The sequence below is a fragment of the Neolamprologus brichardi genome, chromosome 8, assembly GCF_056152115.1.
Source record: "Neolamprologus brichardi isolate AB-2024 chromosome 8, ASM5615211v1, whole genome shotgun sequence".
Taxonomy (NCBI): domain Eukaryota; kingdom Metazoa; phylum Chordata; class Actinopteri; order Cichliformes; family Cichlidae; genus Neolamprologus; species Neolamprologus brichardi.
In genome coordinates this window covers 16397513-16415715 of record NC_142111.1, presented here as the reverse complement: position 1 = coordinate 16415715, position 18203 = coordinate 16397513, and the positions used below count along the sequence as shown (strand labels likewise).

Below are 18203 nucleotides of genomic sequence, written 5' to 3'. Positions count from 1 at the left end.
GTCCATTTGTTCCTGTTTTGTACAAGTGCACTACAAAAGCTTGTGTGCATAATCTTTCCAAAGGCAACAGATTACAGCAGAGTGGTGGTGGTGGTGCATCTGCTCTGCTATGTATAAAGTGATTTGTATTGTGGTTCGAAAGCTTTTAGAGGAGAAATGACCAACAGTAAGGTTGATACGGAGACCCAGAGAAGTCCTTTTTCAGTTTTCTGTGCTGCTCTACAGCAATACAGACAATGCAGGTTAGTGCTGGCTGCAGGAGGGGAACGAATGCCATAAAAGGGTGTCTGTAGGTCAAGGAGTTTGTTGTCAGATAAAGTCAGAGAACAGCCAAGGGTTGGCTACTGAAATAAGGGCTTCCTCGTGGATTCATGCAGCCATACAAGGAAGATTTATTGCAACAGAAACCTGAGATAGTAGCTGAGTGGAACTGGGACATACTATCAGCCTAGAGCGGTAATATTTTAACCCATTTAAAATAATTAATCCAAAGCATCATAAGCAACATTTCAGAACATTTGGTCATAAAAATGCTGTTGTCATTTGCTCTACTTCGAGAGCTCATAATTAAAAGTTAAATATTAAAAGCTTTTTTCAGAGCAGGTGGGAAAACATGTAACTGCACACATTTTAGACAAGCAAATGCTTTTAATGAATTCTAATAAGATAATACATTTTATTAATGACTAAATAAACATAGAGGACAGCACTTATTAATTAAAATTTTTTATTGTCATGCTTCTATTTCAAGCATAACATCTTATTTGTTTTATTGTTTTGTTTAATGCTTATTACTTACAGCAGTTACCTGTTTTCTGTCCCATTTTCTTAAAGTATTTGAATATTACTGGAATCACATTGATTTCCATCTTTCTCCTCTTCTGCATAGCACCTACAAAATCCAGCAAATTTCCAAACAGCAGCCACAGAGCTGCTGGACTGGTGTGGTGACCCCAGAGCCTTCCAGCGCCCCTTCGAGCAAAGCCTGATGGGATGCCTAACGGTAAGTCACCAGTCGTGAGCACCTTCCATAATCTCATGTTCAGAGTTTCAAGAATGAGGAACTAGCCGCTTGAACAACTGCTGCACTCTTTCCATAACCTCCTCAGGGATGCAAGAATACTCATGTTTAGCCTGGTGATCATCCGTGAGGTCACTGAAAATGTAAAATGTGTTTAACCTTGTAGAAACTGCTCCCATTTAGCCACATTTCTGTTGCTTTAGTTCCAGCCTTTGATATAAAATCCACAACGTCAAAAACATTCTCAAACCACAAAGCAATCAGCTCTCAATCTGTCTTCTGTGTCTTTACCAAATGCCTATGGATTTTTGATTGATTGAATAATTACTGTCCTATGACATCTGAAATTAAGGCTTCTGGAGAAAACGTTTAGCCCAAAGTAGTCAGGGTTTGTATATTTTCAACTAAATTTAATCAGACACAGCCAATATGTCAAGAGCTAAGTTCTTAACCCTGACTGAATATCGTTTATACTAGTGAGTTTAACGTTCACTTAGTAAAATGCTCCACTGGGAATAATAGCTTAATCTTGAATTGAAAGCAATTAATTTTTTGAACAACTACATAGTCGTTTATTGCTATGACCCTTAGCCAGTTAGCAAATGTAGCTCTATATCAGGGGTGGGCAATCTCAGTCCATGAGGGCCGGTGTCCCTGCAGGTTTTAGATCTCACCTTGGGTCAACACACCTGAATCACATGATTAGTTTGTTACCAGGCCTCTGGAGAACTTCAGGGCATGTCGAGGAGCTCATTTAGCCATTTAAATCAGCTGTGTTGGTTCGAGGACACATCTAAAAACTGCAGGGACACCGGCCCTCGTGGACTGAGATTGCCCACTCCTGGTCTATATGATCATGATAAACTGACATAGTATACTCATTTCTCTTGAGAAATTGTCCATTTAGCTATATGTGGTGTTTATTTGTTTTTGTTTTGTTTTGCATTACATATAGAATTTGAAAGCTAAACTTAACACACTGCTTACACAGCCTGTTTACTTTGTCATTTGCGGCACTTATCTATGCTAGCTTAGATGTGTGAGGAACAACTACCAGAGCTAACGCTATATATACATATATATATATGAACCATACAAGGCAAATGCGTAGGCAGATTTGTGGTATGTGAAATTACACTTGAAAGTTTTTGTTTTTATGACATTTTGCCACCATTAAAACCAGTATAATTATAGCTGTCTATGCCACGTTTTACAAAGCAGGAACTCCAGCAACACTTGAGGGAAGAAGAACAACTTTAATAATAGACCACCGCGTTTCAGCTTGTGGCCTTCATCAGGGTCATAGTAAAACATTGTAAAAATTGCTTAAATACAAGACAGGAAGCAGAAAAAAAATTCAAAATAACCAGTCAAAACTTCATAGATAGGTCAGCTGACATATAATAGGTAGGTATTGGTTAATTGGCTAAGTCACGCCCAAGTAAATACCGGACTAGATCATTACTGATGAGGAGAAGGGGGGGTGACATAACCCCCATATGTCTGAAAATAACACATGCATGAAATGCATAAGGAGGATGCTATAAATATACACACAGGTTAAAAAAAAAGGGGGGGGGGGTCTTTAATGGTAAAAGCACGTTTGAATTAGAAAACACGATTACATCATCACATGGGAACACATTTGTTAAATATGTTGCCACGTTTTAACCAACATTCACCATTGACTATTACAAAAACCTTAAATGCTCAGAGCTGATGCACTGACTCAACAAATTTAGCTAATCAAGTACCAAGAAAAAGAACAGCCAAAAGAACAGTGAATAGACAGTGGGTGTGTCAATCACCTGTCACAGTGGGCCTGACTGTGCTTTAACATGCTGCCTCCAGCATTACATAACAGACACACCTGTTAGGTGTAATTTGTATCCCCATCAAGTGAGCTCGGCTACAGCAGGTGAAGAAGCCTGAGAGGTTTGTGCTTGTGGACCTCAGCGAAACTACTGTGACACGTCCTTCCATTCAAGCGATTGTGTTCCTGCTTTAATGTGCAGCAGCAGGTACCTTCTCCTCCATTTCGCCACTTCAATTTGTTTCCCGCCGTGAAAATCTCAAAGCTTTTCCTTTTAGTTTATAGGTTGTGTAAACCTTGGTGTGAACCACACTGGGAGGGAGCACAGAGAATCTGATGTGATTGTGAAATTACCTGGTCACAGACTTTAATGATAAACACTTTACAGTTTTGCCTGCATGCTTGCACTTAAACACTGGTGAGTGGCAACACTGCAAAAGATTCTCCATGCAGGCGATAACATTTGTAGAAATTTGCTGCTGTACCAGTGAGAAAAAAACAAACAGGAAATTACAGGACTTAAAAAAAAATAAATAAACGACTTAATAAGGTAACAAGGAGATGGGTACTCAAAACTAGTCTTTTAATTAATCTCAATGTAAGAGTTAATAAGGCTTTTTATGTTTAATTATGACTGGAGCTTCTGTTGGATGTTGAATTGCTTTTTCTTGAAAAAAAAAAAAACCCAAATCAATTAAGCTATCATGTTATAACTCTAAAATCGTATTTTTAATGACAATATATAGCATTCATGTATGACGCAGTATTGATTTTTTTTTTAAGCTTGTTTCAAGTTGATTAATCTCCAAAATATTTAAGAGGGGAAAAAACAAGCAAATTTAACAAAAAGATTCATTTTATCGAGCTTGAAACTACAGAAAAATGTACAGTTGAGTAGCAATTCCCTGCTTTCAAGCCTTGCAGTGCCTGCTTAGATGATTGCCTTATGGTAGACAGTTCACCGCAACTCCTCTGACTGTGTACAATTAAAGTCCTGAAATTAGAACTGTAACTTCTTACACTAAAAATACCATTTAAATGTCCCTCGCAAGTTTAGATTCTAATTAGGCAGCCTGTACTCTATATTTCTTCTTCTTAATGGGGGATTCCCATAAATAAAGGCCAGATATACATAATCTGTTTTGGTGTCACGTCCAGACTATACTTACAGAAGATAATGATACGGTCCCAGCAGCAGTGCTACCTCAGGGCTTGTACTGAAGTTTGGCGTGTGACAGTGGGATCGCTGCTATGAAAAGCCAGGCAGCGAGGGGAATCTAGTGGGGCCCATTGGTCCACACAGACCTTAGTATGTCCTAAAGGTCTAAACGATTTGAGTGGCTCTTTTTGAGCTGATAATGATGACGGCAAATCAAAGCAACATGTGGGATGTAAGGGTGATTTACACGGCCTCCTGTGGCATGTTGATGCTTCCCCTTAATGTTTCCTCTCAGTGGGCATCTCTGGACTGGAGGCAGTATTTTTTTCCTCATCTTGCTGTCCACTTACTCATATGGAACTGATAAACTTGTAGTGAGGTTATCCTTTAACAGTCAGATTCTGGGAAAAGCCGTCATGTGGTGGATTTAACTACCCAGCACAGATCTGTATTCAGTAGATACGATGCAGTCGTACAGCTTTGCGAGTGTCTGTCATTAGTTTTTAGCAGGATTTTCAAGATTCAATTGTGGAAATTTTAGAAGGAAAGAAAGAACTGAGCAGATTATGATGGCGATCTGCAATATTTATCATGAAAACAAAGCTTGTTGCCATCAGCTGCTGCGCTGGAGTGAGTAAAAGGAGGCGTGTGCATGAGGCCGTGATGCTCTCTCTGTATGTGGATGTCAAAGCAAATGGCGCTGCAGATGGTAAATCAAAAATGTAAACATTTTCTGTTCGGAAAATAAGCACATTAGAATGTTTGTGTGGGCTTGGAACAAGTGAGGAAATTTCTCATAGTTGCCCCCACTGTTATTCAGCTGGCCTTTTTAGGAACTCCCTGCTAGAGACAAAGGGAAATATTGAGTTTATGCAAATTTCCCAAAATCTGCTCTTAAAATGTTGTTTGTGAGCTGGAAATATAATGAAACAGCCTGCAGAAACACCTTTTTTGCAGTAATGTCCCTATTCAGCACTGTATGCTGACCTCTGCTCTCTTCTGTTGACCTGTATGTAGGTGTAAGCTATCATAATGCTTAGAAAGTGAAGTTTTCTGAGAAATAAACGAGGTTTAGACTTTCGTTCAGCTTTTTCTTCAGAGAAAACATACCTCAGGCCATACTGACTGTGTGCTGCATGCTGTTGTTGTTTTCAGGTGGTTAGCCGCGTAGCAGCGCAGCAGGGCTTTGACTTGGACCTGGGCTATCGGCTCCTGGCTGTGTGCGCTGCCAACAGGGACAAGTTCACTCCAAAATCAGCAGGTAAGACCGGAGTTTTCTCAACCGCCGTCTCAGGCCATCTGGCCATGCTGGCCCGCTCAAGTTTATTTCTGCATTCTTTGCCGCTTTTCCTCCACTTATTGCTTCTAGACTAGATCCCCTCACAGATGTATGGGCACTGATCTTTTTAAATTCATTCCTTTAACTCTTGACTACTTATGACTTTTAAGATTAAACAAGACCAACAGTTCAATATTCAATATAAAGAGCAATCCAAGAAATTCCCTTCATAGTTTTAGTCCAGGTTCAACTGAACATTACCCTTTAATATCTACTTGACCTCTTTTCTTTGAACTTGTTCACAACATTGGGAACTACAACTCAATTTGTTACCTTTACTGGGGTTTTAGATAAAGTGCGTACAGCAGAATATTCCATTTGTCACATACGACAAGAACTACTGTATCAGTGATGACGAGTTCCTGTTTTCATACGCCTCTATCATCTCGGTCCTGTGATGGATTATTGGAGCAGATGCAGACTGCTAAATGTTGTTATCGAGCTGGCAAAAGCATGCTGAAGTACAATGAGAATGAAGACGCATAGGCTGTCAGCAGCTCAGAGGAGATAACAGAAATATTTTTGTGCTGTTTTACAGTTTGTGATTTGTGGTTTCCACCTGTCTTGGGTTACGGGGAAAGCTGGGTCATGCATTTGCTTCTGTGTGCTCGGCCGCTACACTGAGCCCTCTTAAGTGTGCCAGGACAAGGAAGTCAGAGGCACATATTGTTTGAATTTTCACTCATCTTTGCCTTTTTTCTATTATAAGAGGCTTCAAATCATGCAATGTCACTATTATGTCGGCATGGGTGGGGAATCCTTCCCTGCCTGCAGTTAACTCACATCGCCAAATGTTCTAATTCTACTTAATGCTAAATCAAATCTCAGGGCCTACTTTATGGGCTTAGATAAAATTGCCAATTGATTCCCTGTCTGAATAATTTCCTGCAACAGTAGTCATTTGGAAAGCGGCAAGTTCTCGAGTCTAGGCAGCATCCCAAAGTACATTTCATGGACAATTATGTACCTGTAAATGCATGAATATTTCCAGAGGAGAGGCCTGCAGAGAGGTAGAGAGAGCAGTGGAAACCAATGCAGAGGCATTCTCCTGCAAAGCTCCCAGGTCCTTTAGAGAGGAGGCCCGGGTCAAGGAGGGTGTTAAAGTGGAGAGAATACCCTCTCTGGCAGCCAGGGGAGAAAGCTCTTAAAAGACACTCCCACGGGGCCCCAGCGAGAACCTGCTCTCCGACATCCTGCAGCGGTGTTGCTGAGCGACAAACGAAGGGAGTAAGTCACATGACGGGGGCCAGAGTGGCAACAGGAGGGTCAGCCATACAAGACCAAAGACAGACAAGTTAGTGTATGCAGAGGAGACTTTGGGAAGCCTTGAACAGCTGAGAACAAATCTGAAAAGATTTTATGTGTTGAGAGGATATGAGGAAGAGCTGAAATAAATATAGTCTCCTGTGTTTTTGCAGAATTGTGTCCCTGGAGGTGAATGTTCATTTTGTACTGAGGGTGCTTTATAAATTCTCTGCACTGTTTTTTATATATATATATATATATACACACACACACACACACACAAAACAACCTGTCTAGACCAAGCCCTGAGAGCTTTCAAGGAATATCCTGTAACTGCTGGCCTGCTCAGTCTCATCGTGCATTTTGTAATCTGCTCTGAAATGTCTCCGTTAAAAGTGGGCGAAAAACACGATTTTTGGTGGTTACGAGCTGGGCTGTTTGCCTCAGAAAACATCAGGTCAGCGGATGAGTGCTAATAAGTAAATCAGATTTGGCATCCCATTTTAACCAGACCTAACTTGTCTTGGCTCTGACGCACGGCGCGGTCAAGCTATTACATTTCTGTTATGTCATCTAAAATTCCTCTCCTGAACATGTTAGAAAATTGAGCGGAAGGGGAGGCTGAGCTGATTTCAGCAGTAGGAAATCAATGTTCACAGTCAGCTTACAGCTGAAATAGGTTGTAGCTTTGACAAATTGATTAATCATGAAATGCCTCCAACAATTTAAGGCATTAGTTTGTTCTTTTTTTTTCCATCTTAGGGAAAAAAAGCTTAGGAAGGCAAAGCGCTAAAGAAATAGACCTTTATCTTCATGACACCTGAGCAAAACTTAGCTATAATGTCATATTGATTTCAAAATGTAGCTGTATAAGAAGTTTAGACAATGTTTGTTAGATATTGTAAAACTATCCAGCAGACTGGAATTGGAAAACCCATCATGCAGTGTGATTTTTGTGAGTTGATCTCTGTAATGGATGGACTCAGGGGGGTTGTCCGGTTGTAGTTCTTTTCCCTTTGTGGCCCACAGTGTTGGAACAGATCTGGGGGAGGGGCGTCTGTCTGCTAGTAGTGACCTCTTTGTCAATGGGATTAGCCTGCTCTATTAATCTGTGATTACTCGGACTGTCTTACTGCAGGGCAAAGCGATGCACGTGGAGCTCTGAGGACTTCAAAGCAAAGACATCACTTGCTCAGTCTGCAAAAACTCATCAGGGCCTCACCTCTCCCCTTCTCCATCCACAGGGTACATTACAAGCCCCGTTAGGCCTGTTTCATCAGCGTCACCGGCGGTTCATTCCGGTTCGAGAGCCTCTGCAAAATGCTTAATGACGATTTTTCCTGCAAGAGGGACAGAGTGGCACATTCCCAATCGTTTGCGCTTCAGCAAACTTTGGGAATTCCTCAGCTCTAAAGAGTGAAAGGAGGTTCCAGCTGAAGTTTTTCAGCCCCTGAAGCCTTTCATTCTCTCATGTAACAAACGCCTGGTGAACTAGCTATTCAGCAGATAATTAGTTGGGCTTGTTACACTCATTTTTACACCTTTTTGCCAGGCTGTTTTTCAAGTACGATCAGTAGACATTGCTGGTTTTAGTTATTAGTGTCAGCTTGATATAGAAAAAAATATCCAAGCAATTTTAGCTTTTGTTTCATCGTGTTTAAAATCAAAAGGTGGTTTCCCGGGTTTTTTTTTTTTGGTTTTTTTAATCGGTTCAAGCATAAACAAGCAGGAGACAGTGTAGGAGGGGTGTTGGGTTTGTTTGCTATTGCACATAAAGACAAGGAAATGTGGCCACGTGGTTAACACTGTAGAAAAGTCAAAGCTCTGTTTACATTTTCTATCACAATTTGTAAGTCAAGTCAGTTTTATAGGGAATAATGTAAACTTGGCTTGAAAAAGCAAAAACCTTCAAGTCAAATGAGTTGAAAAGTTTGCAAGTCTTCCCCCCCCAAAGCTGTGTTGCAAGAGTTAAATGAAAAGCGGAGGATAATACTGATGCAACGACTGTAACTTATTTCAAGTGAACTTTGTTTTTTAAATGGAAATTCCCCTGAATGGGATATTCTTTTCAAAGAACAAAGACGAAGAAAGACAAAGCTAAGGTTAAAATGAACATGTCTAAGACTTTTATTCTAAGTACTGACTTGGTTGAATTCCTTTGTATCCTTGGGTGCATGTGTAAATTTCCTTTAAAACTGTAGTTTCAAGTGCTGATCATACGGCAGCTTATGGCTTCCAGTTAAGTGGTGCTTAAGATGAGGTCAGATATGTTGTTGGTGAGCTGTGGAAAGGTCTCAGTTTCTACACATAATAGAGAAGTTGAATATACACATGCCTTTCTGCAGGGCTATAATTTCTACTCTTGGAGCTTTCCACACCAAAATATTTTTTTCTGTCTCCTTTCGCTCAACGGGTTAGTTGACAACATATAGTTTAGCTGTGGCTTTTCCTAAATGGAGATTAACACAGAAGGCTAAAAACATTGTTGGTGACCTTGTATGACTCAGAGGTTAATGGGTTAAATGAATCCAACCAACAATCTATCCAATTAAGATCACTGGTTGGCAGCACGGTGGCACGGTGGTTAGCACTATTGCCGCACAGCAAGAAGGTCCTGAGTTCAATTCCACCACAACAGGCCTGTGTGGAGTTTGCATCTTCTCCCTGTGTTTGCATGGGTTCCCTCCGGGTACTCTGGCTTCCTCCCACCGTCCAAAGACATCTAAATTGCCCACGAATGGTTGTCTGTCCCTATGACAGACTGGCGACCTGTCCAGAGTGTACCCTGCCTCTTGCCCTATGACAGCTGGGATAGGCTCCAGAAAAAATAGACCCTGAAAAAGGATAAGCGAATGGATGGATGGTTAATCAAACTGAGATGTCAATTCAAGAAACAATTGGTGTTATTTCAGGGTCTTGGTGGAGCTAAAAAGCTACTTAAATGAGCTTCTGCAAAAAAATAATGTTTTTCATTATTACAAATATGAATAATATCTTGATAATAAATATGATTTAAAATAATTCAATTCAATTTTATTTATATAGCTCCAAATCACAACAAAAGTCGCCTCAAGGCACTTCATAGGTACAGAGAAAAACCCAACAATCATATGACCCCCTATGAGCAAGCACTTTGGCGACAGTGGGAAGGAAAAACTCCCTTTTAACAGGAAGAAACCTCCGGCAGAACCAGGCTAAGGGAGGGGCGGGGCCATCTACTGCGACCGGTTGGGGTGAGAGAAGGAAAACAGGATAAAGACATGCTGTGGAAGAGAGACAGAGGTTAATAACAGATATGATTCAATGCAGAGAGGTCTATTAACACATACTGAGTGAAAAAGGTGACTGGAAAGGAAAAACTCAATGCATCATGGGAATCCCCAGCAGCCTACGTCTATTGCAGGATAACTAAGGGAGGATTCAGGGTCACCTGGTCCAGGGTCACCATCCATGCTTTAGCAAAAAGGAAAGTTTTAAATAACACTTGTATACTTTAATTTTTCTGAAAAGAAATCTGATTCTGCCGTTGAAATGACAGGAGCCTGCTAATACTTGCTGAACAGTTGCTTGACGATACATGCACTGTCAGTGGCACGAGTTTTCAAACAATAACAATTGTTAGAAGCATGTTTCATGAATGAAGTTGTGCTGCGTTCTTTTTTCATTTGGAAGTCAGCTCTTGGCACTGGTGGTGATTTCGTACCCAGGGTAACAGTGTGCCAGTAATAGAAGTTGGAAAATGGGCTTTGTTTTTCTCTCTAGCAAGGTAGAGCCATCACTACCATTACCTGAGGGACCCGTGTGCTACAAAGCTGGACTAATGGGTTAGCAAGCTATGGCGACCTTAAAGTCAGAGATTTCTGTGCCAGAAAAGTGGCTCTTTCTCTCCTTTTTTTTTTTTTTTTAAACCTGGCTAACACACTCGGGTAACTTGTGCTGAGTGCAGCCTGTCCAGGCTGGAAGAACCACATTTTTACTAATTGTATTATTTTCAGCACGTTATAAGTGCAATGGAGTCACTAGAACTATAGATTTTCTGCAGAGGGAATACATTTTAAATGCGCAACTTGATTAACCTGTACCTTAGTGAAAGTAAAGAATGATGCTCAGCACTGGAGTTTGTATGTGTTCACTTGGTGACATAGAAAATGTATAGATGTTGTTTACACTTGGTTCTAATCTGCTGCTAAGTCTCCTTCACACTGCTGAAATTACAGGCACTAGAATATATGAACATATGAAATAACTCAATTTAATCAATAAGTTAAATTTCACTTTGATCTGATGACATAGGAGATCTAAACCGAGTTCCACATCTCCTTAAGTAGACTATGAGACTGTAACAGTTTCTAATATTTAAATACGTGAAGAAATCTGTCCAGTCGAAAGTTTGAGAGCTGTAATGTGCAGCCTTCACAGTAGAAATGAACAGCAGCACAGAGAGTGCACTCAGCATTAAAATAACTATATTAACTGAAATTAAAATGTTTATTTTACTGCTCTGTGCACTACATTGCATGATTAACGACTTTCTGCTGCGTTTATCTCATATTATTTGCATCAGCATTGCGTTTTACTGTTACATTTTTTTTTATGATTTTTTTTTTTTTTTTGTCACCATTTTAGTTGATAATCTCTGATTGGAGGATGCAGCACTCATAGGCATTATTCTGTGCAGAAGAAGAGTCACATGATGCATGACATACCCCTTTATGTGCACAGATCCTAAAGCAGGTAGCACTGATAAACACTATTGTGATACCTAGTCTTCAACCCATTATTGTTATCATTCTCAAGCAAGCTAACATAAACATAAAGAAAGCCAAATACAGATTCGGGGAACCACATTAGACTTTTGGGTAAAATAATATGATAAATGGATATGAAAACAGACTTTAGCTCCAGTTATTGTGGTATTTTAAAGAGTTTTAAAGGCCCGGTTACAGAATCACTAAATCCACACTGTATCCACTTTGGACAATCTGTGTGGGGGGTTTTTTGTACTTTGTAATCACTTAGACGTGAAAGTCTTCCAGCCAACCGTGATTGATGTGTTAACTTGCAGCAGGGGTGCTGGGCTGTAAGTCACCCGCCGTGCACTTAGCTGATAGTAAATACCAGGAGAGCAAATACAGACAGGAGAGACTAGAGATAAGAGCTGTTGAGCTTGTCTGTCCTTCCTCCTTTGTAGTTGTTGCAGTTATTATGTCTGTGGCAGCAGGAGGTGTAGCATCTTCAGCTATGCTCCATATGGCTCAGTAATTTACTGTACAAGAAAGCTGGTTGTTTGCATACTAAAATTGATTTACATTGTACCTTATGTCTCTAATTAAATGCTTATTGCAATTTTTTTTTAGCAAGAGATCAGTTTCATTAATTTGACACCCGATTTGACTCGCTTGTGGTGAGCGCAAGTACTTTTATTAGCGGATGACAATGGAAGCCCCTGCGTTGCCTCAGGTGGCTTGTGTACTCACAGTTTACATGTTTTATAAGTGTGTAATTATTTATCCAAAAGCTTACCCGGGCTCATGTGTGCTGAAAGACAAATGTGGTCTAATTGGCCCCTCCCTCGCTGATACCAACCCTCTGCGCATCAGGAAGCCACAACGCCCAGCCTCCTCCCCCCCTCCTCTTCCATGCCCCTTAATTACAATGACTAGTTTGATGGATTAAGTCGACTGTATTGCAAAGAGAAGGTTCGAGGGCTGAAACCGCAGATTCGTGTACCTGCCTGAACCGTTTCTGACGGGGCCCGCAGTGTTCCTCCACTGCAACAAATGTTGCTTTAAATGAATTGATTGAGGCTTCTTTTACTCGTTGCTCTGGACTCAGGCCAAGATACAGGCTGTCTAGCACATTAGGCACCACCCCCCTTTGCAAGTTTGAAATGTGAGCTGCCTGCATTTTTTTTTTCCCCTCTCCTCTCCTCCCCTCCCCTCCCTCTCTCTCTCTCTCCCTCTCTCTCTCCCTCTCCCTTCTGGCGAAGTGGCTGTGGCTGCTTCTGTGTGATGTGTGTATTGGGAGAGCAAGCAATGGATCACTAGACAGAAAAAGAAGATACATCAATAACAGCTGCATACATCCGAGGTGAGGAGATAAGCATTTGGTTCTCTCTCTCCCTCTCTGCCTGTCCTCCCACCCTCTCTCTCAAGCTCTCTGTCCCCCCCCACCCACCACCACCACCATCACCCCTTCCCCACCCCCTTCTCAGTCTTTTAACCCTTTCCTGCAGCAGAAGCCGGTTCCTAATTTTGGTGATTTTTTTTTTTTTTTTTTTTTTTTTTTTGGTCACGATACGTACCTGCATTCTCCTCTGACCACAAACGCGTGTCCTCCTCTCCTTCTTGTTGCTGTTAGTGCTGTGTGAAGTTGCTGTTTTTCTTTTTTTAACAGCTTATCCCTGTTTTTCCTCTCATTGTCTCTGGGGTATTTGTTGCTTGAGTGCAAAGAAGCTGGTGGCAAGTACAGCAGGAGCCCATTAGCAGTGACTCCATCTGTGATTGGTTTTGCCTGCGAAACAGAGAGAGCAGCCATGAATAATTGATGTGTATTGTGCAGTCAGTCACTGGACACGCAGGGAGAGAAGAGAGGAAAACAGAAGCTGCTGCCCTCAGACACCGAGGGAAACAAGGGGGGAAATGAAGGAGGGAAGGGGAGGAGAGGGGTTCGGAGAGAGGAAGAATGTTATAGAGAAGAGAGAAAGGTGGGAGGGATGGAGAGAAACACAGAGCAAGAGCTTTAAAATAGCCCCTCAGTAGTGCAAAGATTAGGCTGCCTTTGTTCTGCTGTTGCAGATTTGTGCTCAGAAGTGTTTCTAGACACATGAGTTCCCTTTTTTTCTGTTCAGTGAAGAGTGAGAAATAAGCAGGGACATTGCTGGAGTTAGTCTGGTAGAAATGTGGGTGGCATTTTAGACATGGAGAGGGGACTGAGGAAGAGTCTTTGCCACAGCGAGGAGGACCGGGCTGCAAAGCTGTGAGCTGTCAAAAGGAGGAGACAACAGATAAAGACTGCTGTGTTTGTAGAGGGTGTACTCAGTGACAAGAGGGAAGGTGGATCTGCTGCCACTGTTGCTGCTGCTGCTGCTACTCACAGGAACTTCACATTATTTCACCCCTAGGGGGGCAGATAGAAGGCTGACTCCTGCATTGGTGGGTGCAAGCAGGCACCCTGCCATGTCTTAAACTAACGGAATGGGCTTTGACAGTATGACGAGTGCCTCGCAGCGCCCCGCGTGATAGAGTTGCAACAGCTGACTGCTGCATTTGACCCACTTACAGCTCACACAGAGGGGGTCAAAATGGCCTTGATTATCTCTCTCTGAGTTGCTCTGACCTACTTGAGGCAGCGTTTTTCCACGAGACTCTTGGCAGTTTATCACACCCACTCCCCTCAGTGCCACACAGTGCAACCAGCCAGGCTCACTGCTGAGGCACATGAAGGAATTCACTGGGTTCAGTTCACTGTTCGGTCACGGTCCAAGAGTTTAAACGGGAGCAACAGGTTTCAGTTTGAAAATCTGACTGCAGCGACTCAAGTGAGATACCAGTAAAAGCACTATTGTGGGTATCGCAGATTTCCCATTATCCAGTATCAGGCACTGAAGGGTTCTTGGTGTTATTATTGTAGGATCATAACTTACAATATAAAGCATGAGACAGCTGTTGTGATTTAAATTAATAAAATAATACAATCTAATATCAAATTACATATCTATTAATTTGGTGATTAAGTGGTGTCCTGTACTATATTTTGTTCTGCGTCACCTGTCGAACCCAACGCCGTGTATTTAGCATAAACTGCAAAATGAAGTTTTTGTTACGATTAAGAGTCAGGTGTAATTATTTTCTCCCACTGACCCCAATCGAACGCTTCGGTCTCCGAATTTCGGTTGTTTATTGTTGGCTTTCTCTCCACTGAGAGGGTTTTTGTTTAGCAGTACAGCAAAGTCAGTCAGTCAGTACAGCATTTGGGCAATTATTCAAGTAATTCTTTGCTAAAAATGTGTCTTTGGGACAATTACCAACATGGTAAGACAAAAACTAGGCATCCACACTTCCAACTGTTCATAACTGTTGCTTTGTCGCCTTCAATGAATCTCTTGTTCTCTGTATTGAACATGTTGGGGGGGGGGGGGAGTTCACACCAAGTTGTGAAATTGCATTGACTTTTTTCTTTGAAGTTTTTCGAGTTCCAAATCAAAATAACAGCACGCTGGAGCATGCCGATTGCTGATGCCATTTGTATACTCGTGGAAAGTGCAGGCCCCTTTTTTGCTTTACTTTAATCAGAGAAAATGCACTGTAGGTAATTATAGGCTGTAGTGTGTTTACACTTCTCGTTATATTGTGAAACCTCAAATGGGACTTTGATCACGTTTGATATTAAATCTTCCAAATAACAGATTTTAAACTGTGACTGAAGACGGAATGAGGAAAAGAGTCTCAAGTTTTGTAGTGGTTTATACAGTTTGTGATATTATAAGTGCTGCTGAAGGAAAACACTGGGTCTCTTATGAAAATAATTAGACTTTTTTTTTTTTTTGTACTGTTTTATAAAACCAAAGCTTATTTCGTAGTGTGATCCGCACCTGAAAATACAGATAATCTTAGTTTTAAATTTGCATGTAGTTGCCAGGTGTTACTGTGGGTGGATTCTCCTCCTCATGTCAAAGCGGGACACGAGGGCCTCCGCCTACTTGCTGTTCTTTATCTGACAGAACAAACAGGACCAACTGAGAGCAGACTGCAGCAGCTAATTTTATCATAATTTTTGATTAGTTCCCCCGAGTAATCATACATTTGGTCCTTTTTAGGGAGTTGTGCGAAGGTGGAAAGCACTTCATCTTCATGTACTGAAGAAATTAGGGAAATGTCTTATTCAGGTGGGAATGACATGACGTAACAGTAAGAAATGTCCATAATTTTCCTTACAGTAGTATTTTCAGTCATAGCTGATTCTCAGGTAGTCAGTGGCGTACAAGATATATTTTACCATCTGGTCACTGACGTGTGTTTTTGTTTGAAAAGGGGAGCAATTCACAATCAAATGTGTGTCATATAATGAATATTTTGTGAAGTAAATTGTAAAATTTGAACCCTACAGAAACCAGCTGCTGCAGGAGATGTCAGTCTGACTCAGGTACTTGCCGTATATTAAAGTGGTGCACAGAAACCCATTGGCTCAGTCCAAGCAAACATACTCATGTTGTAGCTGCTGTTGTGTTGTCTGTCTGAGTTTTACAGTATGAAGCATGTCGCACATGTATTGCCATCTTGCTTGTGTCACAGTTCATGTTTATGTTCTCGGCTTTTTGTCCAAACCATAATCAGCTGTTCCTGAAGTCATTATACCTCTCCATACCCACTTTTGTAAACAAGTTAGTAAGACTTGGGTAAGCTGCGCGTACCTCAGACTACTTCAATGAAACTATATCGATCAGAAACAAGCATACTGACGTTTTATATATAGATAATAGTAAAATGGATATGAGTAGAGGACATGTGAAAATAGTAATACAAAATACACTTTGTGAAATAAATGGACTGTATAGAATAGGATAGATGAGAAAAGATGATAAAATTGTTGCAGGAATCTAGTTTAAAATTCCACACTATCAGTAAATTGTACAATACTGGTCTTGAACTACCACCTATCATTTCTTTATATTTTGTTTCCAAGGAGTCAGACTTTCTTGTAAGGGATTTTAAAAGGTTTTTTAAAGTAGTTTTTCAGGCTTTCTGAAGGTCTTTTGATTTTTCATTTGGACTTTTTATTGTTCTGTCATTCCTTTTCAGTCCAATCCCTGTACCTGACTATTTTCAAAGGAATGTTTTTTCTTTGGTAAAACACACCACTGGCCTAACTGTTCAAACATGAAAAAAACACCTAACTCAACGCTTGTGTCTAAAAATAACAGTCAACTAAAAAAAAAAAACAGTTTTGAACTGTATTTTAAGCACTTTCTTACTATCAGCCTGTCACAGAACACGTAATTTGTTGCCATTTCTTTAGTTGAATGTAAAGAAAACTGTTTGATAGATATAAAGAAGTATTTTGGCATCAACAAGCTGATTCCTAAAGACCTATTACCCAAAAACTTGACATGGTGTGCAGTGCGTCCTTAAAAAGTTTGAGGAAACTGGATAAATGAAGGGCAAAGGACGAAGTGGCACGACTACAAATCTACAGCAGGTGAACAGTATCTGAAAGTCATGTCCTTAAGAAATAGGGAAAAATCCAGCAAAGACCAGACACAGAACATGAGAGATGCATCTGGCACTTTAGTTGATCCATCTACAGTTCACCAAAATCTCAACAGAAATAGTCTTTGTGGAAGGGTAGCTACCAAGAGGTCATTCTTAAGGAAAGGAGGCCAAATTACATAAGAACTGGACTGAAAATCAGTGGCAACAGGTTTTATGTAATAATAAATGCAGATTTGAAATTTTTGGTTCAAATTTTCCTCAATATGTACTGAGGTCTAAGGAGAGGTAAAAAGTGAGTGCCTAGAGCCATATGTAAAGCATGGTAGATGCTTGGGGCTGCATTTCAGTCAGTGGTTTTGGAGCTCTTGTCAAAACTGATGCAGAAAAGTAGCATCAGATTTTCTATATATATCGATCGATCAATCGATCTATCTATCGATCATATAGAAAGTGTCTGGCTTCATTTTTCAGCATCACAATGATCCCACACACACTATTAATGTATTAAACCCGCGATCATGTTCTCAGAGAATGCAACAAAAGAGTCCACATCCATAGAAGCACTACAGGATTATCCTTCAGAAAGCCTGGAAAACTTGAACTTTTTTATTGTCATTGTACAGTTGCCTGCACAGCGAAATTAGATATCAAGACCACACAGGTGCAAAAAAAACCTCCACTATATACACAATGTATAAGTTACAGGAAACATTGTGGGGGTGTATATAAGGGCATCATAATGTAATATAATAAATAAGGGTGGAAGGGCCATGGTCATTAAAGATAGGGATGGCAATTGCACATCTGCCAAGATATTGGACAGGACACAATCAGTAGCAATAGCAGCAACATAGCCAATCAATAGCAGCGACAGAATGATTGTATGGGAGAAGTCTGCTCACACTCTTAATTAACATTAAGAGCTCTGACAGCCCACTGTCAGAACGCCAGAAGCTGTCAGAAGACTTCCCAGAGAAATTATAAGGAAGCTTGCATAAGAGGCTGTGTTAAAGAATAAAGGTGGCCATACCAAGTATTGACTTACAAGCTTGTTAGAATTGCCCTGTGTACTCTATTTCCATGTATATGTAAATGTGTCAGTAAATCACAGGACCCATTTTGCATTTTCCTAGCAAAATATAAAGAAATAAGGGGTGGCTCAAGACAGCACTGTATAATATTTTAAAAAATATCAAAAAAAATCAAAGACCAAGAAGCACCCGGTGTCAGAATAATGTCAGCTTGGATCAGGTTTGAGTTTCATTGTTTCCGTTTGGCTTGAATGTTTATCATGAGGGGGCTTTTTATTCAAATCCTGATCTGTTGCACATATGGACGTCTCTAATGAGCCTAGAGGGGTGCCAAGACCAGACCCAGGTTCCACTAGTGTCAGCTTCTACTGTATTTATAAAGAA

At 40.7% G+C, this 18203-nt stretch overlaps 1 protein-coding gene across 3 annotated transcripts in view; it reads left to right on the top strand.

Annotated features, from left to right (window-relative positions):
* Positions 1-18203, top strand: part of LOC102780220 (zinc finger MIZ domain-containing protein 1-like) — a 110316-nt gene that overhangs the window by 74799 nt on the left and 17314 nt on the right. For 2 of the 3 annotated variants that reach the window (XM_087844707.1, XM_087844708.1), the window contains 2 exons: positions 890-1003; positions 5149-5254. In XM_087844707.1, coding sequence (XP_087700833.1) covers positions 890-1003; positions 5149-5254 — 220 coding nt within the window. Of the gene's footprint in view, positions 1-889; positions 1004-5148; positions 5255-12527; positions 12668-18203 lie in introns of those variants that run through there. The other variant, XM_087844709.1, reaches the window with a different exon arrangement.